The 24,475-nt window shown below is 41.4% G+C and overlaps 3 protein-coding genes across 3 annotated transcripts; 1 reads left to right on the top strand and 2 right to left on the bottom strand.

Moving 5' to 3' along the window:
* Positions 1-778: 778 nt before the first annotated feature.
* On the bottom strand, positions 779-14,809 carry LOC139221779 (serine/threonine-protein kinase 38-like). The gene is made up of 14 exons (XM_070853715.1): positions 14,511-14,809; positions 8,661-8,800; positions 7,015-7,066; positions 6,770-6,892; positions 6,541-6,624; positions 6,333-6,456; positions 5,502-5,656; positions 4,568-4,670; positions 4,369-4,430; positions 3,571-3,688; positions 3,266-3,389; positions 3,054-3,149; positions 1,882-1,973; positions 779-1,773 (listed from the first exon to the last, which is right to left on the bottom strand). Exons 2-14 carry the CDS (start codon positions 8,792-8,794, stop codon positions 1,649-1,651), a joined length of 1,392 nt encoding a protein of 463 aa, XP_070709816.1. The 5' UTR covers positions 8,795-8,800; positions 14,511-14,809; the 3' UTR covers positions 779-1,648.
* Positions 14,810-17,584: 2,775 nt separating this feature from the next.
* med21 (mediator complex subunit 21) lies at positions 17,585-20,588 on the bottom strand. The gene is made up of 4 exons (XM_070854032.1): positions 20,546-20,588; positions 20,074-20,188; positions 19,035-19,135; positions 17,585-18,217 (listed from the first exon to the last, which is right to left on the bottom strand). The coding sequence occupies exons 1-4, from the start codon at positions 20,585-20,587 to the stop codon at positions 18,038-18,040; spliced, it is 438 nt and encodes a 145-aa protein (XP_070710133.1). The 5' UTR covers position 20,588; the 3' UTR covers positions 17,585-18,037.
* Positions 20,589-20,685: 97 nt separating this feature from the next.
* On the top strand, positions 20,686-23,831 carry fgfr1op2 (FGFR1 oncogene partner 2). Its single transcript, XM_070853814.1, is given in 7 exon segments — positions 20,686-20,915; positions 20,917-20,947; positions 21,790-21,926; positions 22,065-22,182; positions 22,461-22,603; positions 22,706-22,819; positions 23,406-23,831. Coding segments are annotated over 7 exon segments (723 nt in total). The 5' UTR covers positions 20,686-20,873; the 3' UTR covers positions 23,544-23,831.
* Positions 23,832-24,475: the final 644 nt, after the last annotated feature.

Here is a 24,475-nt window from a genome sequence, read left to right as displayed (position 1 = left end):
AGCGCTAACATGTTAGCGTTAGCCACTTTTAATGTTTGCCATGTTTTTAGTGCGTTAGCATGCTAACATTTGCTAATTGGCACTAAATACAGGGCAGCTAGGGCTGATGGGAATGCGTTTAGACTTAGAGGTATTAAAGGCAGGGTCTGTAACTTTGGAGAAACTAGCAAGAGTAGCTAGATTTTGAAATTACACATGAAACACATGAAGATGCACTGCATGACTAACGTTACTGCTGGAGGAAGAAAAGACCAGCCGCCACCACCACGGCTCCACGGCTCCACGGCTCCACTGCTCGGTCTGTCTGACGGCCTCTCTGAGCTTTTCAGTCTGACAAATAAACAACTCTGTTAAATGCCATCATGAACTAAAGTTACCTTTAGCTCAGAATTACTGCTCACTTGGCATACAGGCTGTGCTTCGTGCTAACGGGTTCGCTCAGCTGCAGCTCAAATTTTGTCTCTAGCTTTAGTAGCTTGCTAGCTTTAGCGACAAGTCTGCCTAGCCTTGTGAAAGAATCTGGTCATACACAGCGAATGTATTTCCAGGTACTAAAGCCTCATTATAGGCTTGTGATAATCACACATACTGGATTTTATTTTGTTGAGAATTTGGTTCTACAATAAGTTACATACCCTGCCTTTAAGCCATGAACCAAAGTATTGGACAAACTGAAATTTTGACCCGATGATGGCGCTACTGTACATGAAAAGTTAAGGGACCAACAAAGTTATTAGAATGTGTCCATGAATGCTTCAACCAAAATTCATTAGTTGACTTGAGCTAGACTGCTAACATGTCTAAAAATGCAACGCCGTCATATAGACATTCCTCCTTCCATCGCCTCAGACAATTCTGATGCCAATTGACCTTCCAGTGGGCGATCTGTTAGCATTTTGCACACTAGCATTATGCTAACAAGACCTTGCACCACCAGTCTCCAGTAGTCGGCTCCTCTGATACAAATAGCAGAAGATTTTCCTGTTAAACCAAAGTTGAACCAAACCCATTTTAAGCTTTTAAAGCCTCTTTGTCAGTGAGCCAAAACCCTGGAAACCATGCTGGAACTTTCCTTTAAAATCAGAGTATAAAAGAATGGGCGAAAACAAGTGAGGGGTACCTGCTCTTACCCACTAATCCTTCAGAGTGTGACTACAGTGTATAGAGCTAGTCTTCAGTGTTAGAAATATCTGTTAGCATCTGTGCTAATTTAGCCACCAGTGTAGGAACTATCGCTGTGAAGACGTCAAAGCAGTGATTTGCATTCGATCCTCATCCCCACGGTCGCCTTTAGGCAGTAAAAAAATCCTCTCCAGAAGCAAAATGCTGCTGAACATGCAGATATGCTGATTTAGAGTCCTAGTTAGTGAGCTGGCCTGAGAGCTATGGCTAAAGACAGCAGGTGTACACGATATAAACAAACCGAGGTAATGCGGTAACGCTCCTTAATTTCCGAGCTCTTGGCGTTCTTGCGGCGGCTGAGCAGACCTAAATAACTTGAGATGAGTTGAGGGTTAAATTTATACTGAGAGGCCGACAGCGCGGCCTTCAGCACCAGCGGGGCTCCACGGCCCGACCCTGTGTCCGTAAACGTCTGTTTTTCTTTTTCTTTTTTCTTTTTTTTTTTTCTCCTCGCCGTTTCAGCGTGTCAGGCCTTCCCTGCCTTCATGTATGTGGGGATGGTGCCTCGCTGAGTCAGACCCTCAAAGCGTTTGTATGTGTAGTTGAGGAACACCCAGTCCTTCGACTTGAAGTCTGGCTCTGTTGCGCTGGCTGTAAACACAAGCAAAACACAAAAGGCTTTTTAATTGCCACTTAACAACATTTACTCATCTACGGTCATGCTGTGGGCCAGTGCTTCATAATCATAATAAGACGAACCTGGTTGAAGGATGTCTGATTCTGGGAAGTCGTCGAAGTTTGAGGTGTCGTCGATGCTCTTAATTTCAATGGAGATGGCTGCTGGCCGCTCCCTGTGGAGGCACGGCGGAAAGAGAGAATCATGGACGTTGAGGAGGAAGAAGAAGAGCACAGAAATATGTGTTACATCCTCACAATCCATTTCCAAGTGGTCGCTTTTCATGTTCGAAGTTTCCTTTTGGCCTCCTCTATGCTTTACAATAATGGCCTTTTGTCGCGTCGGCTATATAAATAATACAGCAGCAACATTTGGAGCCTGGTGTGTGAGAAAGAGTGCTGCTCTCCATTGTTTTCAGCTCTCACAAGCTGCGTTAGTGATTGTTTTTACAGCTTATTTTGCTGTTGAAGCTTTAAGGCACAGATTGAGGTACAATGGCTGTAATGACGAGGGTTTCCCCTCCGGTTCAACACCTTCCTGTACATCTCCTCCTTCTGCCGAAATGACTGGTAGGTACAAACATTTTGGAATTGATCCAGTAGATTGCATCAAGAACAGGCAGCAAATGAGCTACAATGACGGCAATTAAAACCTTCAGGGCACCTGATCAAAGTAGGTCCACTAAAAGTGCTTCTTTTTGCCAGACACAGACTTATAAGTGTTTGACAACACCACAGAAAGATTCACCTGAAAGATCCTGAAAGATTCCACCAGACTCCATTGACAAAAATAGTAATTTTACCTCACAGAACATGTGAGTAGCTGTTCTACTGCTGCCTTGTTATTTTGTGTTACAAACAAACTAACTGATCGAGACAACGGTAGACAAGTAAAATTACTGTTTTTGTCAATGTAGTTTGGTGGCTTTGAATAGTAGAGTGATAAAAAGGCTGTTTCTGGTTAAACAAAAAGGTGGTAATGGTGTCAGACACTTAAATTAACGATCTGAGCCTGTCACTTTTAGTGGACGGACTAAAACTGAGGCGATCTACTGGACAGACTCCAAACGTTTTTACACCTACAAGTCATTTCAAACCCCAAATATGTAAAAATAGGTTTAAAAATAATGCAGCTATCCTTTAATTAATCATGCGCACTACAGCATGCAGGCTGTTCATTTACTCATCAATGTATTTGGCTTAGATAGAAGACTGCGACCACTGATTCACACATGAGCTGTTGTGTAACATGTTACCTGATATGCTCCCAGTCCACCGACTCAAAAAACTGATGACTCTTGATCTCCTCCACACTCACAGCTCCGACCCTGTTCTCAGCATCAGTGCAGTACCTGAAACACAGCTGGCTGGTAACATAACCTTTGCATGTGCATCATTTATGGCCCAAACAAACAAACATGTTCTGCATGTGGCCTTCGTGTGAGTCTGAAAATGCATCTTTACGTACTTTAATATCAAGTCTTTGGCCCTCTCGGAGATGGGGACCTCGGGTGGGAAGACGAGGGTTTCCTTCCAGTTCATCACCTTCCTGTACGTCTCCTGCGGCGTCTCCGAGCAGAACGGTGGATAACCTGAACGCAGCAGACAAGCATTTTTATTTAAAAAAAGCTGGAGGTACGGAAACTCTACCGGCTGCTTCATCCATGTGTCACTGAACCCTAATCTGAAAATAATACAATAGAAATGATCCTCTGAGGACAATTCATTTTCCAGGTTGCTTTCATTAACCTCTCCCGTCTACGTCTGTCTTACCGATGAGCATCTCATACATGATGACACCCAGAGACCACCAGTCGCACAGCTTGTTGTAGCCCGTCTGCATGAAGACTTCAGGAGCAATGTAGTCTGGAGTTCCCACGGTGGAATAAGCCTGAGAGTCACACAGACGGGCAGAAGGTGAGGGAGTTAATGTAAGATTATGCTAACCAGGGTGAGAAAGGTGCTGCGTCCATTTTTACACAAACAGGGAGTTTTATTCTGTGATGGTTATTACTTTCTTTTTGTTCACTACTCTTTACTTCTTACCTGGGATTCTAATCTAGTTTTAGATGAGAGTTTTTCTGACCAATAAGGACCCTAGTTAACTGGTTAAAAGGTACTTTTTACAAAGAACGAATGTCTGTAATCCATCAAATAAATAACTAATACATGAGAAGGGATTTGTTTTGTGATGTTTCATCTCGTCAAGGTTTTATAATAGTGGCTGCCGCTCGCTGTACATTATCCCACTTATCAATAATTTCACCTAAAATATTGTTTTGAGAATTACGTATTGACTTAAAAATAATTTTATTTCTTCCGCTATCAGACCCAAAAGTCCAGTATTCAACATAACTGTGTAAAAATCTAAGTTGTCTTACTTAACACTGTATTTCTGCTGCAAGGACTATAAGCAACATTAATGTTTTTTTTAACTGATTAACTTGATTGGTCAAAATTCTTGTTGTCGGTTTAACGGTTGATTAATAATAATAATAATAATAATAATAATAATTCTTTCTCCTCACTCTTGGGCTTCTTCTCTCATTCGGTAAAACACCAAAGCCTTACCAGCTGCCTCCGGTTCTTCTTCCAGGTTTCTGCTTTCCTCTTGGAGTTCATATTTTGAAAGGCTGTAAGATGTGAGAGAGTAAGGAGAAGAAAACCGAGTGACTACTTAATTAGTCACAGACCAAAGCCGTCTGTCGCTCTGCACGATGTCATGCATCTGGATTTGGAGCTGGTTTCATTCATGTCATTCTGAACTCACAGAAATCACTGGGCGGGTTGTGTGTCAGGTTCCTGTAAAACTCTGTGCGATGAGCCTTCTTCAGCCCCGTGCACAGGCCGAAGTCCGACAGCTTCACATGTCCCTGTGAGCAAACACGCACTCGATAAGTCATCCGCAGAGAGACACCAGGCACATCTATGGTGATAATACTGAGCACCAACAGCGGTTCATTTATTCTAAGATTAGCTGTAATCAGAGTTGAGGAAATCAGTAAACCCAGATTTAAAACTGCACGTTTTAAACCAAAATTAAAGAGTTTAATTAAGATGGAGATGTTAAAAAGCTAATTTAATAAAAATACATAAATCTGCTGTCAGGAGCCAGTAAGTATAACAGAGGGAGGGAAACCCTGTTATAACCATTAACTCTCCATAAATGTTGTATTTTTTGCTAATTAGCTAAAAAGCTCATAATATATAAATCTATAAATCTTCCAAGCTGAGCTCCACAACAGTTTCTGTCTTTTTAGCATCATTTTTATGAGCAGCACAAAAAACTAAATAGCATTTTGCGAAAAAACAGCAAGTAAACCATTTAAATCATGTACTGCTACATTCATAAAATACATTTGGTGCAATGATAGAATGAATATGGGTTGGAAACATAGTTAAAAGGCATAATGCAGAATAAATAAATCAGTGTGGAATAATAATAATTTAACCCTAAACTGGTCTCATGGCAGCCTCATAAAACTGAACTTCCTGTGTGGGACTTGATTTTTAAAAGTTAAACCCCTTAAACTGTAACTGGGGTTTAAAGTTTTGGTGCAACGGAATTAAATTTAATCCAGGTTTAGAGTAAACACTCAACTGATGTTCAAACAGAGGTTTAAATGCAATCACTTATTCTTTAAACGGTTTAAAAGCTAATTGTTGTTGGTGCGTCCCAGCGTGTGAGAGTCTGAGAGTCTCACCCTGGAGTCCAGCAGCAGGTTGTCTGGTTTGATGTCTCTGTGGATGAAGCCCAGCTGGTGGATGGAGTCGATGGCCAGGACGGTCTCTGCGATGTAGAACTGAGTGGCCTCTTCGGACAGAGTGTCCTTCTTCATCAGCAGGGTCATCATGTCGCCTGGCAACAAGGTCGGAGGTCAGAACTTACGATAAAACACAACTTCTTTGTACAAACACATCTGTCTGTCTGTCACATATACAGAGGTGACAAGTAGATACAAACAATTTTTGAATGGGTGCAAAACTTGTGCCCGATCAAAGTGCGAACACTTAAAGTGCTTGTTGTATCCTGGTACTCAAAGCCACCAGACTCCATTGAAAAAAACTGTAATTTTACCTCACAGAACACGGGAGCTGCTGGTTTATCGCCATCTCAAATCAGTTAGTTTGTTTGTGTTATTTTGTGACTTTGGTGTTTTTAAAGGGTTAGTTCTGATCCAACACAATATTTGTTTAACACACAATAACACAAACAAACTAACCGATCGGGGCAGCAGTAGACCAGCCACTCCTGTGTTCTGTGAGGTAAAATTACAGCTTTTTTCAATGGAGTCTGGTAGCTTAGAGAACGGGATACAATAGTTGATTATAGTATTACAAAAAGGATCTTCCAGGTCTCTCTCTGTAGGGATCCTTTCCATAAAGCTGTCAGACACTTAGAATAACAATCTGAGCCTGTCAGTGGCCAAAATAAGCACTTGTTGCACAATAGGATCACATTACAGCCATTGTAGCTAAAAATAAGACCAAGGCTTAACAATACCAGAGTTATCCTTTACGTTCTCAGTGCTAACCTCCAGGCAGGAACTCCATGATGAGGTAGAGGTTCCTCTTGTCCTGGAAGCTGTAGAACATCTTGACCACCCAGGCGCCGTCCGCCTCCACCAGAATGTCCCTTTCTGCCCGGATATGAGCGACCTGCAGGGAGACGGTAAGCAATCTAAGACACGTATGATTCAGCACTATGGATGGAGCAGCAGCTTTTATGACCCGTTTTATTACCTGTTCTTTCTCCAGCATGTCGGCTTTTCTCAAAATCTTCATGGCGTAAATGTGCCCCGTGTCTTTTTTCTGCACCAAACGGACCTGAAGGAGACACAGACATCACAGTCCAACTCATGAGGCGAGTAAACATTTTAAAAAATAGCAATTTATGTGGATGAAAGTATGAAACAACATATAAGAAATTAAATTAAAAGCAAATATTTTAAGTTGTTTTTTTTTAACATACCTCTCCGAAAGCACCGCGTCCAATAACTTTAAGGGACTCGAAGTCATCCAAGCCGAGTCGCGTTCGCTTCAGTCGCAAAAACTCGGTCTCCTTACGGGCATGCTGCGAGCGGCGCATCACTTTCTGCAAAACACAAACAGACAGACAGAGCGAGTGAGTCATCTGAAGAAGTCGAAGAGGAAGAGGAAGAGCAACAAGAAAAATTCTGCAAAATGTTGAGGTAAGATAACGAGAGGACAACGTACCTCCTCATCTGGTAATCCCTCTTCGTCCATGGCCTTCTCCAGCTTCTTCTGCCTACGAGAAAAAAATAAAATAATAATGTGCTTTTAAAGAAGGTAAACAAAGAGCTGCTAAATGCTGAAAAAATACAGATGTCTTCACCAACATTCAGGGGCTGATTGGTGTTTCACCTCAGACAAGCCTTAAACCTGCATTCTTTCTAATGGCCAGCAGGGGGCTGAATTAATTCAATTATCAATACAACAACAAGCATTTTAAAGGATTTATTAGAGTATAATCAATATAGAGAAGCCTACATTTTTGGAGAAGCTCCCACAAGCTGTAATTCTAAATAATCCACACTTGATGCTGCCTGTTCTGAGATCACAGTTAATATTTTGGCTTAGAGCTGATTAGATCCACCTCCAGTAACCGGATTTAATTTGAACACATAACCAGCATCATGTTCAATTTCTCCCATTTGTAATAAACCATTTAATGAAAATCAGTTCAGAATTGAATGAGTTACAGACGATTTTGTAATGAAGTGTGCGTCTCTCTGTATGTTTACCGGTGGATGTTGACCTCCCCAGTGTGGCGGACATGTACAGCAGCAGCCAATAAGGCATCTACGTTTCTATATCAGTGTAAATGACGACCTAAAACATGTTAGATCTGGACTCCCCGTCAGTTTATGTAAACAGAGGCACCAAACTGTGACACCTGAACCAGCCGTCAGCTCTGCTGCAGTAACGTGAGAACAGCAGAGGTAGATTACAAGGTGCTCTTTGTTGTGCTCACACCTGAGCTGAAACACCTCTGTGCCGCTTCCTCGTCCGGCAGCGAGCTGAGCGACACCTGATGCTTTAAACAACAGCTACATTTACATACGGAGAGTAACCGAGCTAACGGGCTGCACTTTAACGCCTCGTACCGCACCAGGTAACTCCTAAAGGGTGTCAACATGTATCAGTGAGTTGGACCAAGACTTTTTGATACCACTGTTTAATTAGATTTAAGGTCAATTTTGCAATAAGAGTAAACATCAAATGTGAAAATATCGGCTTCTTCTTCTGAGTTAACATAAATTCTGAGCTGAAAATGATTTTATGTTATTATTATTATTATTAAGTTGGGTTGAGTTAAAGAACGTTTGTCTAAATATGTTTATTGGTGTGAAAGAATCTATTTGTCTGTAATGATATTTATCATTACACAGTGAAATGAGGCGATAGAGGTAGAACACTAATTTGGACACAGATTCACCAGCTAAACATTATTTAGAGTTCCTCATATTCATATTCAAGCTGACAGGTGCAACAACATGAATGAAACTCACTCGGAAATACTAGAGATTAATCCCCCCCCCCCAACGGGACTTCGTTCAGCCATTAAAGTGATGGAGAATGTAAACCAAGAGAAAGTAGAGAGTCTGCAGGTTAGCTAACTAACTAGCTCCTGCATGCCATCCAGATAGATGCTAAATGCAAAATTGTGATCGTGAATAGCAAAAACAATAACAACAATACATTTATTGTGAATTTAAGACATTTTAAGGAGTTTTTAAAGACCCGCAGTAACCCTGCTTGTATCCATGTGGAGGAAAAACGCCGCTGGTCTCATATCAGCGAGTACTGTGGGCTCTAAAACCACTGAGGGGGGGGTTTACCTCATCTCGCGCTCCTCGTGCTGCGTGAGCAGAGTGCTGTAGAAGTTTTCCAGTGTCAGCTTGGCCACGGTCACCCTCTCTCGGGTGTGGTTGCTCATGGGAAGGGCAGCTGCAGTCCCTCCCGTCATGGCCATACTATCCTGTAAGACAACACGGAGGAAACAAAAGGCTCCTTTAAAGACCAAAAAGAAACATTTTTCTGGATTTAGAGTCCAATAAAGCTATAAGGTCAGACTTTAGCTGATTTGAATGAGAATATACTGTGATTTATATTATTTTATTGCACCTGACAGCTCGCTCTATAGTCACTCTCCTCCTCTTCACCCTTAAGTAGTATCTAAAGTGTTCAATTGTAAATAATCTAAGTTAATTCTAAAAAAAACGAAACCTCTGGAAGAGCTCGGCTGTGAAATGGTTGTCAAACATATGCGTATGGAAGAAGAGATGACATTTGTTTTCCTCTTACAAATCAATAGACTTAATTCAGTGCAGACAGGAGAGGAGTTTTCTTTATTGGTCTGGTGGGACGTCACACCAGCACTTAAAATAAACCTTTTTCCCAGCACAGATTTTAATGGATGAAATAATGAACAATCCTGAGAACAAAATACCATTAGGGAGTAAACATCAGTACATCTGGGGCCTGTTTTTATGTATTTTGGGTTTGATGACTGGTAGGTACCAAGCCTTTTGAAACCGGTCCATTAATCGCCTCAGCATGCAGCCAAGAACAGGCAGCGAAAAGGCTGTAATGGCTAAAGCACATCCACTAAAAGTGCTCGTTTTTGCCACTGACAAGCTTGTTAGTGTTATTTGAAGTGTCTGACAACATTACGGAGAGGATCCCTGCAGAGATAGACCTGTAAGATCCCTTTTGTTTGACCAGAAACAGCAGTTATAATGCTCAGTTCAAAGTCACCAGACTCCATTGAAAAAAACAGTAATTTTACACGAGAGGTGCTGGTCTAATGATGTCTCAGTTAGTTAGTTTGTTTGTGTTATTTTGTTTTAAAGGGTTAGTTTGAATCTAAGACCACATGTGTGTAACACACAATAACACAAACAGGCTCATTTTAGAGGCAGTAATAGACGTGCTACTCCTATGTCCTGCAGAGTAAAATGACTCTTTTTGTCAATGAAGTCTGGTGGCTTTGATTAGTGTGACACAACTGCTGTTTAAAAGGATCTTCCAGGTCTGTCTCTGTGGGGATCCTTTCCATAATGTTTTCAGACACTAAGAATAACAATCTGAGCCTGTTAGTGGCAAAAACAAGCACTTTTAGTGAACCTATCTTTGATCAAGTTTTTGTATCTATCAGTCTTTTCAAACCCAAAATATATAAAAAAAATAAAATAAAATAGGGCTCAGTGTTCCATCAGATATATTACTTTAAAACAAATCACATTACTTATCATCAGGTTTGAAAATCTTCCCATTACTAAAAAAGTTACAGCTGTCAAAATGCTGAATTAGAGTTTGAAAAGAATAAAATCCATGAAGCCATCTATTGAAGTCAAAGAGAAAACACACACTGACAGTGAGGTAGGAGTCACCAACGACCTCTCACATAGCCACTACGAGGACATGTTGTTCTGGGTAACGTCATATTTCTGGCTAATGAACATTATCTGTCTTTTTTCCACTACAACGTACAAGTTAAAGATCCATTTCTACATTTCCCCGAGTCTGGATCCCTTGACCACAGACTGACAGGAGACTCCCAACTCAGGTCGCTGGTACAAAAATATTCTTGCGACCCTAAAACTGGGACAGGGAATCATGTGCTTGGATAGCTTATGGTCTGCAGGATTTCATTCCAGGAACTAATCCGTCACATCTTCCTCAGTCTGCATTCCTTTGCATTTTTACACCGTGTCGGATAACATCAACCTGACGAGAGAAAACAATGATGGAGGACAGAAAATCATCCTGGAAATGTGCTTATCACCCGACAAAGCTCATCGTTCTATATATAAAAAACAAAAAAACATAGGAACGGTACTTTAGTCCTTTTCCATGCTTTCTTTTATGAAATAAATGTCTTTGACTCTGACTCTCTTTAATGTGTAGCCCTCGTGTGGGTGGAATGAAAACCACAAAGAGAAGAAACACATACTAGTGAGGTGGAGGCCACAGGCAGGTCGTTTGGAAAAACAAACAAAAAACAGACAAACATGAATAATGATATAAAATTCTGGTATTTTTAAACCTAGTCTCTGCCTAACAATGTTAGAGAATGTAGATAAGCTTGTAAGAGCCTTTTTGTTTAAGTCATTATACAGCTCTCTTCAACCACACCAGACTCCATTGGCAAAAATAGTAATTTTACCTTTCAGAACACAGAAGTTTCTGGTTCGCTGCTGCCTCAATCAGTTAGTTTGTTTGTGTTATTGTGTGTCACAGAAATATTGTGCAGGATCCAAAATAACCCGTTAAAACACTAAAGTCACACAATAACACAAACTAACTAACTGAGTGAGACAGCAGTGCACTAGCAGCTCCCTTGTAAAATCAGTGTTTTTGTCCATGGAGTCTGGTGGCTTTGAACCAAGAGACTTAACAGCTCCCTCTGGTTAAACCAAAAGGATCTTCCAGGTCTATCTGTGTAGGGATCCTCTCTGAAATGTTGTCAGACACTTTGAATATCAATCTGAGGCTGTCGGCGCCAAACAACAAACAGTGGACGTACGAAGATCATTTACCTTAAAGAATTACATTACAGCCATTATAGCTCATTTGCTGCTCGTTCCCAGCTGGCTGTGGGACCAAGGCCTAAAGCTTTTACACCTACGAGTCTTTAAATTAATCGGACATTAACATGAGCAGATTTTTGCACATATTGTGTAATAGAGGAAAAGAGGCAGAGGGTGGATGTGTGCATCAAAACATTTCAGCAGTCCGCTATAAGAAAGTTACTACAAAGCTTAATTAGTTCACATGGAGAAAAAACAGCCCTGCAGCCCAGAGATAGGACCCATGTTTCGTCTAGTCACTGGTCCTTTTCCCGTGCCAGCCCCAACAATCCCACAACAACAAGTCACTTCCTGACTTCTGAGAAAAATCACTGAATCACTGGTCGCTGTGGACCTCTTGGTTTGGGAGGCTTCTGCTGGGCAGAAAACTGGGATACTAACAAATAAAAGGTGTTGAGTTACTGAGGTCTGCACAGATTTACCTGAGCTCGCCGCTCTGAGGAAACAAAACACCGCTGATGACCACCAATAAAATTACAATCTTGAACAAACACAAAGCAGCACAAGCAGACGAGTTACAGTTCTTGTGGTGTCACCATGTAGGCCCTTTGAGAAGATACACAGACCAGCTACTGTGAGGACCCTCTAGGTACCTTACATACTGTGGGTGCCTCAGCACAATCCTTCCATAGACTGGTGGTGTTTTTAGCCAACAAACTGCAAATTTAGGTCACTGAGGCAGGGATGCTTGGTGGATGATGTGTGAGCATGCTGGAGAGTGAAGCACTGTGATGAATTAGCTGTAAGAGAATAGCAGATTTTCTCTGTTGATCGTTAATCCTTACAAAAATCGTCTGTGATGCTTTTACTGACGATATAAACATGCTGAACTAGATCTGGGTACGGACCTTCAACACTTTTATGTGATTCAGCACCAAATTTCTCTCACAGACACAGACACCTATCCAGAAACACATTATTATGACTCCACATTTGTATTTTAATTTCATTTTCTCAAACCGTTCATTTGGAGTTGTGTTTATGGCCGCCTGAAGAATACAAGTACAATCTTCACTCTCCTTTACACTCCGTTTTTGGTCGCCACCAACTCCTGAAGGAAATATCTGTCTCTTTAACTTTGTTTGCCCGTCGTTTAGTAGCGCACTGTGGGTTTTTAGAGCTTTTTTGCTTTCTAGAAAGCTGTCTGTTGAGGCCAAAAACGACATTAAGAGAGCAGAGAGTGAAAGTTGGGGGCAGTGAAGCCAAAACAGTGAGCTGAAAGACATTAAAACGCTCCAGGGGAACCGTGAGGTCAGGTGAAAATTCGTCACCATGAGCGTCCCTTCAATTGTTGATATAAAGCTACTGAATATAGCCGCTTTAATTATGTTTACAGAACGTCTAGATGGCAATTCAGATGAAAAATGATCTTGTAAAGCTAATAATTTTACATTACTATTATTTTTTATGTCTGAAAGTTGCTGTGCGGGGGTGAAATAGAGTAGTGGACATAATGAGCCCGAGCTTGGATGGGTTTTGTGCTTGTTTTCCCCACCAAGGTGGAAATTAAGCATCATTAAACCTGTCCACTCACAGCTGAGCCGCTCAGGCCTCGGGCTCAGTGTGAAGGGATTCAGTTTTGGCTTGAAGTTAACCAGATCGAGCTCACAGCTAAACAAACAGGGCGACGCCGCTCAGCTACTTATAAGGAAGGTATTACAAACATGAGCGCTGTGTTTGGAGACGAGAACGCCGCCTAAAACAAGAGACAGGGGCTAAATCTAACCAGTATAATGTACAAATACAGCAAAGAATTTGGCCACAATAAATAACATTTGCTTTAAAACTCAGGTGGTATTTCTCCAGCTTACTCAAACTGTTTAAGGATCAAACATTTCCTACATACACTTAGCGGTGTCTAGCCATATGGTTAGTTTTGGTTTATATCTTAATAAGTCAGCAGTGATAAGTCCTGAAAGAAAACAGTGTGATTACTGCTTCATCAACAGTCCACACAGACTTTCTTCAACCAGAAAGACTGACTTCATCTGCATGGGCAGAGAGCACAGAGCTGCATAACCAACGCAACAGGAAGGCAACAATCCTGTTGGCACACTGAAAAAGTCATTAATGCACCTGACAGAGAGCGAGACGCCCAAAGCTTTACACGAGTAGTGACATTTTTACCTTCTATGTTCAAATCAAAGAAAATCCCAGCATAAAATCCAGAGTGTAAGTATCTCCCCAGATGTTGGGTTTGTTAGTTTGGTGTAAAATTATTGAGTTGACACACACACACACACACACACACACACTCTTTAAGTACTGTAAGTGACTGGACAGGAAACCCTTTCCGTCCTGAATGAAAGGGCTCAGTCATGACGCCTGAGAGAGGAATGGGGCGCACACAAATGTCCACTTCACAAAAACTCACACACACTAAAGCCTACAACCAAAAAAAACATCAAAAAAACAACCAAAAAGAATAATTTTTGTGTTCAAAAAAAGTCACTGTAACCTTCTAATAATGGGAATTTAATGGCGTGTATTAATTTATGCATCATAAGTCCATATTCATAGTACATAGGTGAACAGACACAGCATACAGGAAGCGCTGTGGTGCAACTAATCATACTCTCCAGGTGTGAGCAGCAAAAAAAATCATAATTTTTTACAATTTTTAGTGAAAATTAAATGTAAAAAAACACCATTCCCACTATATCCAGCACTCATATCACATTTGCAACTTGATTGATCATTCAGCTGTGATGTGAAATATGATTTAAACATCATCACAGTGTTGTCAGTGTATATCATGTCCTGCTTTGTCACCTTGTACCTGTAACTTCACACACATCCATGTCTTACCTGGCTAACAACGATGCTAAGTCGCCTAAATCTAAACTTTTGTGCCACCTTGTCAAACCCTCCTCTGCCTCCACGACTGCAGCCTGGCACATAGCGGCTGATACTGGAGAGCATTCATTGATCAGAAACCAATAAGTCTGGGTAATATCAGGCTAGCTAGCACCAATGTTTGCCTGCTGTGTTGTGTTAGCTAGCTGTTTGCCAGCTATGTTGCCTTTCTGGCAGGTTCCATGACAGCCACAAATACAGAAATAAAGACAAATTTAGTGGAAATATTTCATTACTTACCTCCGTGTCCTGCTCCAGAGTAAATTATTGGCTTGGCGCCAGCCCCCGACTCAGAAGAAATAAATATTACTGTGTTTTTTTCCCTATTTTCTGCCTAATATTTAGGCAGTTGAAGGCTCCAGTTATTGGCCACCCTTTAGAGGAACTTATCAGGCTGCACTGTAACGTTAACGCTAAACATCGCCGATATCAACGCCAAATCATAGCAAAAGTCGTCGGACTCTGACAGCAAGCTACGCTGAAATAATTTAAAAACATTTTACTGTCTTCGTTTGTACCCCCTGACCTCGAAATTCCGCGGTTTGCCCCGTCTTTATCGCTGTGAAATATCAAATAATCAGCGGCGCTTCCTGGGACCGTTGGGCTCATCGGACGCTCCGTCTACGCAATGGCGTATCCTTGAATGACGTTTGCGAGAGCCAATCACCGACTTAGAAATGGACGCTTGGTGTCCCCTGACCAATCAGATGTGGAATATACATGAGAGTGACATGCGCGTCAGCCAATGAGAAGGCCAGGACCGCCCCGCAAGGGTGGTGCTCCCGGACGCAGGTTGATTTGGCTAGCAAGCATTTGCAGCTATTAAACAGTAGTTGAGAGCCCAGTTATATAATTAAATTGGTTATGTTTAGTGCAAAGCTTTACAAAAAAGAACTATTATTATTATGATACTTTTTTAAGAATCATACCACACAAACAACAACTGTGAAATGATAAATTCCCTCACACATAAGGAGCAAAGTCCAAATGAACATGAGGGTATCTAAGGTCAATAAAAGGTCACATTGGGATCAAAACCACAAATTACAGTTTTTTAATTGCTATAGTTCACCAAGAGACATTTACAGACAAAAATATGCATGGATGTTTTATATTAGAATATAATTCCTATGTAATTATGACCACAAAACTGTAATCTAATAGACATTTTAAAAGACTACATGTGTCTAGTGCCATTTATAGGAGATAACAGAGCAGATAGTATAAGATAGAAGTGAAGTCATGGTAAAGAGGGCCACAGATGGACAGACACAGCTATATATCTTAGGGGTCTGAGGTCTTTGGTGTAACAGTAGAAGATGGCTGCAGCTTGTTTGGCCAAAAGTAAGGAGAAAAAACCCCCCTGGTTATTGTTTGAGCTAAACACGGTGGATTATTTGTCTACATTTCAACGCTGCAATCTAGAAATTCCAAAGGAAATTGACGCGTTTCCTCAAATAATCCCAGGAAGGGTGCTTACAAATATACTCACAGAACAATAAAGAATTACCACTGAAAAATGCTCATAACAAAACGGCAACAAACACCAACAACAAACGTTTGCAGGGGAAAAAAACAGAGAGAGAAGCAGCGCAGGTTGGCAGCTGCCGTAAATCTCCTTATTTGGACGGGCTGAGTGTTTTTACTGTTGGAGCCATGATGTCAACTCACACGGGGCTGGGTGCTCCCTGCTCACACGTCTGGGTGTGGTGTCCAGCAGACAAGGCTGTTTTTATATTCCTCACATCAATGGGGCCCACTGAGCTGTGACACAGCACCTATATTTAGATTTGGGCTATAAACTATCCGGCCTGCAGCCTGAGCTTCGCAAAGTTCAGTCTGACGCAGACTCGGATCACTGAGCCGCATCTTCATGACAAAATCAAGACCAAATGACAGCGTGGAGGAGTTGCAACTACAGATATGGTGGCTCTCAGATATTGATTTTTCCCATTCGGGTTGTTTAGTAGATTGTCAGAGGAGGCAGAGATGCTATTTTATCAGATTTAAAACAGTTGCAATAGTGAAAAATAAACTTGTACAATGTATTTGCCCCTTTGTTTAGTTTACCAGCTGTTCATATTAACTTTGATTGTATGTTTTTGACCAGGATTATTTAAGGCTTGCTGGTTTACATGAGTGGTTGTGAAGATAAAACTCATTTGGGTTTTTCACACCTTGAAAACAAGACTGTTAAAATGTTTGATCAAAATATATCCACTAAAGATGCTGTTATTCCAAGAGACAGACATTGTCGTGTTATTCAACCAACCAGACTCCACTGAAAAAAACAGCAATTTTACATCTCAGAACACGAGTGTGTCTGGTCTACTGCTGCATCCATTAGTTAGTTTGTTTGTGTTATTTTGTTATATAATTATTGTATTGGGACCTAACTAACTCTTTAAAATACCAGAAACACACAATAATACAATACACAAACAACAAGAAACTCCCTGATTGAGATGGTGGTAAAACAGCAACTCCTATATAAAATTACTGTTTTTGTCAATGGAGTCTGGTGGCTTTGAACCCAGCCTTAACAACAGCTATTTTGGTAAATAAAAAAGGTTTTACAGGTCTGTATCTGTAAGGACCCTTTCTGTAATGTTGTCAGACACTTCAAGTAAGAGTTAGCAAAGTTAATTAGAAAAGACCCCCCAAAGAACTTGTTTCGACTATTTCTTGCTTTGTAGAATTTCCACATTTGTCATACTGAACCATGAACTTATCTGCTTCCCAAATAAGTACATCTTTAAGTCATCAGCAGCTTTCTTCCCTATTTTGACCTCGGGAGCCTGTCAGGTCCCCCCCCCCCCACCCTCTGCTATTTTTATCCACCTTGAGAAATCCTCTAATACATCATGATGCTCCAAAAGCAGAGCTCAGTTCCTAAAAACATGCCAGCGGAAGAACCGAGAGCTCATTTTCCACTAAGTCATGATTTATCATCGTGTGTGTGATTCTCTGATGAGTAAATGGAGCTGTTGCAGCGATATAAACAAACTATCAGTTTGGGACCATGGCTGTGCAATAATGAACCAGAGCTGCACAAACACTAGGATATAAACGAGCTCTGTGCACTTTGGACAATCATTATTCATTTTCCTAATAGATATAATGAGACAGGGCTGCACTGCCTGTGAGCACTAACTTAGACAGTAAGCGTCCTCTGTGTTCTGGAGATAAAAACCCTTCTTGTAAATGTTTGCTGGTAAAATTTTACGGGCAAACAATTAGCAGGAACGTAAGGAGACAATAATGTGAAGCTGAAAATTAGTCGACGTAAAGATACAAATAGTTTAAACGGTGAATCACTGAAGAGTTTGCGGAAACTTTATTTAAAAAAAAGAACAAGACTGATCAGGCGTGGGGTTGCATTGAGCCGAGGGAGTGTGGATACTCCAAAAATTAGAATTTCAATCATTTCATTCATAAATATCTACAAACACAGACGTAATCAATATACAACATGTACATAAAACATAAAAAAACACATGAGCACAAACAAACCAGTGAGTGTGTGCAGACTTCTTCTGCTCTTTTCAAGCTGGCATGTAAACACTGGCACGTTCACACGACCTTAACGCTTTAGTCAACCCGGCAAATGATGCTTCTCCGACTTGTGGCATCTCACGTTTTCTTTACAGACAGATTCAGAAAGTTTTTGAGTGTTTTCAGGCTGCTTGAGGGTATAAATAACGAGTGAAAAACAGATTTTAATGGCTGAAAATTGTCCAGAATTTCCTCGCGCTTGCCGCCGCCCGTCAGGACTCGGCCGGCGAGGGCTGGCTCGGCGCTCCGTTGCGGGTGCGGAGCTGCGACTGGGCGATGTCGGCCAGGGCGCTCTGGATCTTCTCCAGCAGCATGTCGCCGCGGTAAACCACCTCCTCCAGGCGAGCTGCTGCGTCGTGGTTCTCCTCCTCCAGCTGCCGTAGACTGGCCGCCTGGCGAGAGGTCACAGCCGGTCAGATTCATTTACGATGACGGGTGGAGGTGAACTCTGTGTTTCTGTGCATCTAGTGACTGTGTTACTACATAATGAAGATAAAGCTGTGGTGCAAACTAGCCTCTCATATCAGAACTGTGGACTTTTGATTCAATTCAGTCAGCGTCATCCTTCTCACTGTTCACCGATACTTAAAATGACATGTTTGGGGTTCTGTGGATGAAGAGTTTAGCTGGTGTAACTTTAAATCCAGTAAGTCCTACTCTGGTCACTCCAGATATACATCGGTGATGCACTCGTATCAGTTGCATTATTTTCTAACCAGCTAGCCTGCAGGGATCGTTTGCGTTCCTCTAATATAATCGGCTATTTCCAGGAAAGGAATCAACACAGAAATAGCAGCAATCTTCCCTCTTTCTTTCCTCTGGAGACAAAATAGGACGTTAACTTAACTTAAAACTTCACATGTACTAAATATTCCTCTGATTATTTGCTGAATTTCAGATTAAATCTGATTATTATGTATGTTGCAGAAATTAAAAAATATTTATCCTAGAATATATTAGCAGCCTCTAGGAAGGGTTCTTATAAAAACTAACTAGAAGAGCAGCCTGAGAACAAACTATAACCACGTGGATGTTTGTTTTAATCCCACAGACTTCGCTCTGCTGTCAGAGTACCTAGCAGCTGTACGGGTGTCCGGCTGGCGCCCCCTGCTGACTGAAACACTAACTGAGCTTCTGTGTGCGCTGGTCCACATTCAGGCATGAAACCTGTGACTGAAATGTCCGAGAGGTGAATGTGGACGTGCTGACCTGCAGCGCTGCGGTGGACTCCTCGCTGGGCAGAGAGTCGATTAGGACGTCCACATCTTTGGCTGTTCTGGCGATCAGCGCTGCAAACAGCTGGGCGTATTCTAGGGGGAGATACAGGGTTCAAACGGCTTTCTAAGGATAATATTCAAGCACTTTCAAGGTACCAGGGCTAAAGATTCTCTCTTGTCATCATGTCTGAATTGATATTGCAAATTACACTGTAAAATTACACAGAAATCAACACATTTTGGCCCACAACAACAAAAATATTTTTGAGTATCTTCAAATTCAAGCATATTCCTAACACTGAAAACATAACAGTTAAAATTAGGCATTTCAGGCTTTGCACAAATATTGGAGATTAAAGAGTTTTGAGTCCTGATGTTAAACAAATGTTTCTTTGTCTTGTGAGTCAATAGCAGAGAAATAAGACAATTATTTTCAGTTAGTTGTTTGCACCATCATGCATCAGTGTTTTTCCCCCAAAGTGTTTCCCAAACATAACGTCCTCAGATGTCTTATTTTGTCCACAACCCAAAGATTTTCACTTTACTGTCATAAAGGAGGAGAGAAGCCAGAAAATATTCACACCTAAGAAGCTGGAATCAGAGAAATGCTAACCAATTATCACAAGCGTTGGTGACTGTAAGACAAAGAATTAATTAATCGGTGCAGCTCTAACAGATAATATTAAAAAGGGAGAGAAATATATGTGGGAAGAAGACAAAGGATTGTTGAGTGAAATATAAAACCACCATAATTCAAACATAGTAGATGGACAAGCACTTTGTTTCACTTACTTATTCATTATTAGAGTATCTATATCACTGAGGAGTATTGTTTATTGTTTGTAAAATGTGATTTGTGTACCATGTGTAACTATGGATTAGTCATGTGTGGTAATACCCCATCAATCTGAAAAGGTCAGTCCTGGACTGGTGCTGAGTGCTGAGAGGTGAGATGTGTTAAATAAGAAGACAGAGGAGTAAATGACAGCAGATGAGGGATTACAGGTCTTAAATAAGAACAAATAAACCACCTTCGGTTGGGTTTGCCGGCTGGTCTTTGTTGATAGCCGTCTGGATGTTACTGAAGGAGGCAGGGGGCGCACACTGCTGCAGGACGCCGATGGCATTGCAGAACTGATCTGCCAGCTGCACACAAACACCATTACAACACCATTTAGATCATCAATTCACTCAAGCAGGAGGCTAGCCGTTGGCCGGATATTCACCCGTCTGCTACTACGGCCTCACAACTATCAGCCACTTTGAGCTTTCAATGTTTTAGCTGAAATATTGTAGAAAATGTTTCTACTGCAACCTCAAGCTAAACTTGTTCGTTTTACAGGGCCCTGGTTGTTAGCTAACTTGCTAACTAGCAACGCTAACAAGTTATTGAAAGAATTTGGATCCTGCTTTGCAATGACCTCCTTCTTTACACGATAAAACAGACAAAATGCAGTTATTATCGCTCAGTTATCGTTTTACAAAACTCAATAATTACCGTACCGAATTGACAGCGTCTTGAAGTTGTGTTAGCCTGTCCGCCATATTTTCTATACATTAACAAAATCCCGTGGGAATTCTCGCGAGAACCGATATATGGAGTCTCGTAGAATCTCGCGTGATTGTGCTGTATTTTGGAGGCGTTCGCTTGCATGACATCGTTGAGGGTTAGCTGTCAGCACTGAAATCATCTTAACACCGATTTAACAGCAAATAAATAGTGTTTGAATCAATCAGCGCTCATCACCGCGTGTTTTACAAAGGAATAGCGCCGCATCCGGAAGGACCTCAACTTGTTGCTCCTGGATGGGGGCTAATTAGCCGGTAGCTAATGTTAGCTACTAAACATCAACAGGAAGTAACGGACTAGCTAAATTCCAATGTCTTGCACTTTGAGCTCTCCAGGTAACTACAACAGTTTGTTCTTATTTACTTTCCTAACGCTGATTAAGAAGAGATATTTTGTATGCTTTGACCAGTTACATGAGCGTGATTGTGTTTTGAGCCTCAGCTAAGTGGATTTGTATGACAGCTTTAGTTATTAAGCCTGCTAACAAGTTAGCAAAGACTTTGCTCGCCTAATGTTTGTATTGCTCAAAGTGTAATATCACTGCTAGTCTGTTCTGTTAACTGAACCAAACACAGTGAGCGTGTAATGGCCTTTAATTTTGCTGTTGCTTATGCAAATTAGGTGCAACAGGGAGCGAATATACTATTTCAACAGGCTAATGTTAGCTTGAGCGATTTAGCTGACACAGCAGCTGTCATCCATGACGAGGGAAGGATTAGCATGGAGACACGTACATGCAGGTGTGGTCAGTTCTCTGATAAGAGACGACTTCTCACTTTATTGTCAATAAATGTCAGCTCAATTCACTTTGGTGACTCTGATTGGACATTATCTAAACATGTACACTTAGGGAGCTTCAGTGTCTTTGCCTGAGGGCAATAAGTGGGATAATGAGTAGCCAGATGAGGCCCAATGTGCTTTAAATGTATTATATTCATGCAATTGTTTCCTTCACACAACATATTTACCTGCAATCAGTCATCAGGTAGAAGCGTTCACAGAGACAGAACACGTTAGCTCTGCTTTTCCAACACATTTTTTTAGATTTTACACATCACCATGAGCTAACCTGGTATTTAATACACTGACATGTCTCCCATCACTAATTATCAGTGTTATCATAAACACACTGTTCCCTATCAAAGCTAGTATTCTGTTGTCTTTAAATCTTCCTCAGGTATGAACTGCACCTTAGAGAAGGTCCTGGCAGACGCCAAGTCGTTAGTAGAGAGGCTTCGTAACCATGACAATGCTGCAGAGATGTTAATTGAACAGACGACATCGCTCAACAAGCGAGTGGAGTCCATGAAGCAGGTACAGTGTCACATGACTTTGGCGGGAATTAAATATGAAACTGTTAAAAAAAGTATGGTGACGCTGTTTTTCTAACACTTGAGACTGAAATCTTTTAAATGTTTAAGTGGCGTTTGTTTGGTTTTGTCTTGTTTGCAGTACCAGGAGGAGATTGACTCGTTAAACCAGGTTGCACGACATCGTCCCCGTTCTAGTCTGGTCCTGGGAATCCAACAGGAAAACCGTCAGATCAGGGAGCTCCAGCAGGAAAACAAAGGTAGGCAGTTTAATGTGTCGTCCTTTTTCAAGTGTTCATTTTACTTTTGGATGTCTGCTTGGTGGTTTGCGTTTGAGAAAAACATGACAAAGGAATATTTGTGTAGTCCATCGTGCAGTTTTTGGAGCGGACTCCTGCTGGGCACACAGCTAATAGTGTATTTTGGTGGGGTTGCTAATCACAGCAGAGTAACATGAAGCTGGCTGATGTTCTTGCAGAGGTTTTCTGCAGTGTCGACTCAAACACACAAACCGAGCCTGTGTTCTCTGTTCCCACAGAGCTCCGGACGTCGTTGGAGGAACACCAGTCTGCGTTAGAGCTCATCATGACCAAATACAGGGAGCAGGTGTTCAGGCTCCTCATGGCCAGCAAGAGGGACGACCCGGCCATCGTGACCCAGCTGAAGGAGCAGCACACCACGGTCAGTGAGGCACTGAAAAAAGTTTGTCTGCTCCTTTTGTGAGGAGCAAATTAAAGGCATGAAGCACCTTTGTAATGTTGTATTTGTTTTCCATCTTGGCAGGAAATGCAAGCACACATAGACAAGATCAACGAGATGGCCTCCGTGATGAGGAAGGCGATAGAGGTGGACGAGGGGCGGACGTGTGAAGACGAGGAGAGGATTAAACAACTAGAGGTACGAGACAACGTTCAGCTGCGAGTGGTACAAATGTAGTTAAGGTGTAGAGACCTCACAAAATAAAAGCAAAATATTATTTGAACCGTGTCCAATATTGTGAACATTAATATGATATTAGAATAGTATAGAACACATCGTTATTGTCCACCAGGGTGGGAATTTGTCTTCAGCCTGTCAGACATGAGCATAAAAAAAACAGGCAAATAATAAAAAACAACAGATTGGAATTGAAAACAAATTACACATTAAACATAAAAAAGCAGTTCCTGTCAGTGTCTGTGGTTTAGCTCAAATCAGTCACCTGTTGAACTAAAGATATTAATCCCATTTGGCATAAAGGGAAAATGATTACTTGATCATATATACTGGACATTTTCCAGTCAACAGGCAGCACAGGTTCAAATCCTTCTGGATTTACTGAATGTAACTGTAGTAACATCAGCATGTATGAAAATCCTGCTGTTTAAAAATATACCAGGCACGAGATAAATGCCCGATATGTTACATACCAACATCTGTAATATCATGATTAATAATATTATGATTTTAAAAACTGGTGTACGTGTGTGTTTCTGCGCTCCAGCTGGAGAACAACGGACTCCGAGAGCTGCTGGGAATCAGCCGCGAGGCTTTTCTGGTTCTGAAGAGAGACGACGTATCGGAGAGCACGTCGCTGTCGCCGCTGCTGACCAGCGCTGACGTCAGCTTACGGAAGAGTTAGTTGGAGTGAGCCCTCCTCTACTGCTGCCTCTACTGTGTACAGTCTGTTGCTGCACACCTCTTCACCCTTGGCCCCCGCGGATCCTTCCTCTTTGCTCCAGAGCTGCTTCCAGAGCTGCGTCAGACACAAGCAGTGTGCACACACGTCTGTCTCTTTGTTTTTTTGGTACCTTTGTTATGTTTGCTAATTTTGCCAGCATGCTTGAGTCTGCGGTGCCTGCCTGCAAGGTTTTAATGTGTGTATGAGTAGAAGAATGGCTTTAGTTAAAATAAATCTGTATAAATGAAATCTCTGTCTCTGCTGGGTTGATACAGATTTTATTTTGCTTTCAGATGTTGAACTCAGCAGATCACCGTGTTTCTTGTTCTGCTTGTGTGGCCTGAGCGGTTACTCAACTTCTCATTTTCACTCTTCATGTTGTTCTTGCATCTTTCCACCAGCAGCTTAAAATCAGGAATAGAAACATCATCCAAAACCCAGGAAGTAGCGTTGGAACGCTTTCATCCCACATTATGGTGTTTATTTTGATCCGCTACTGCATGAAGTATTATTTGCACATGATAAAAGTGATGCTTTCACATAAAATGCTGAAGAATATTGAAAACTGGGTAGTTGGTAAATTGCTGCCATATGTACAATCATTGAAAATACCATCAAATCAATATTTTCAGCAAGCTGCCATATGGTAACAAACTTGAGCATTTCCTATAAACTATTTCATTTTCTTCTTGAGGTAGATATTGAAGAGTTAGTCGGCTTTAGGAGCCCTCAGGTCATGACCCTCACATGTCCAAGGAAAAAAAGGAAGTGCAAACAGTTCTTCTGGAAAAAGAGCAAAATATCCCTTTTCACAATTAAACAGTAAAACACTGATTTTATTTTACTGCCTTTTAGTAGAACTTGGATAAAGTAATTGTTGGCATAAATGTCAC

Source organism: Pempheris klunzingeri, chromosome 22, assembly GCF_042242105.1.
Source record: "Pempheris klunzingeri isolate RE-2024b chromosome 22, fPemKlu1.hap1, whole genome shotgun sequence".
NCBI classification, from domain to species: domain Eukaryota; kingdom Metazoa; phylum Chordata; class Actinopteri; order Acropomatiformes; family Pempheridae; genus Pempheris; species Pempheris klunzingeri.
The sequence above is the reverse complement of the archived record's forward strand: the minus strand, read 5'-3'. Positions and strand labels throughout refer to the sequence as shown.

Excerpts from the sequence above, each read along its gene's own strand:
- med21 (XM_070854032.1), bottom strand. The coding sequence starts at position 20,587 with ATGGCGGACAGGCTAACACAACTTCAAGACGCTGTCAATTCG. Across the intron at positions 19,136-20,073 it reads GCCGGCAAACCCAACCGAAG|AATACGCCCAGCTGTTTGCA; the intron begins GTGGTTTATTTG and ends ATCTCCCCCTAG. Across the intron at positions 18,218-19,034 it reads AGTCCACCGCAGCGCTGCAG|GCGGCCAGTCTACGGCAGCT; the intron begins GTCAGCACGTCC and ends ACCTCTCGCCAG.
- LOC139221779 (XM_070853715.1), bottom strand. The coding sequence starts at position 8,794 with ATGGCCATGACGGGAGGGACTGCAGCTGCCCTTCCCATGAGCAACCAC. Across the intron at positions 6,893-7,014 it reads AGGGATTACCAGATGAGGAG|AAAGTGATGCGCCGCTCGCA; the intron begins GTACGTTGTCCT and ends TGTGTTTTGCAG. Across the intron at positions 4,431-4,567 it reads CAACCCGCCCAGTGATTTCT|CCTTTCAAAATATGAACTCC; the intron begins GTGAGTTCAGAA and ends CACATCTTACAG.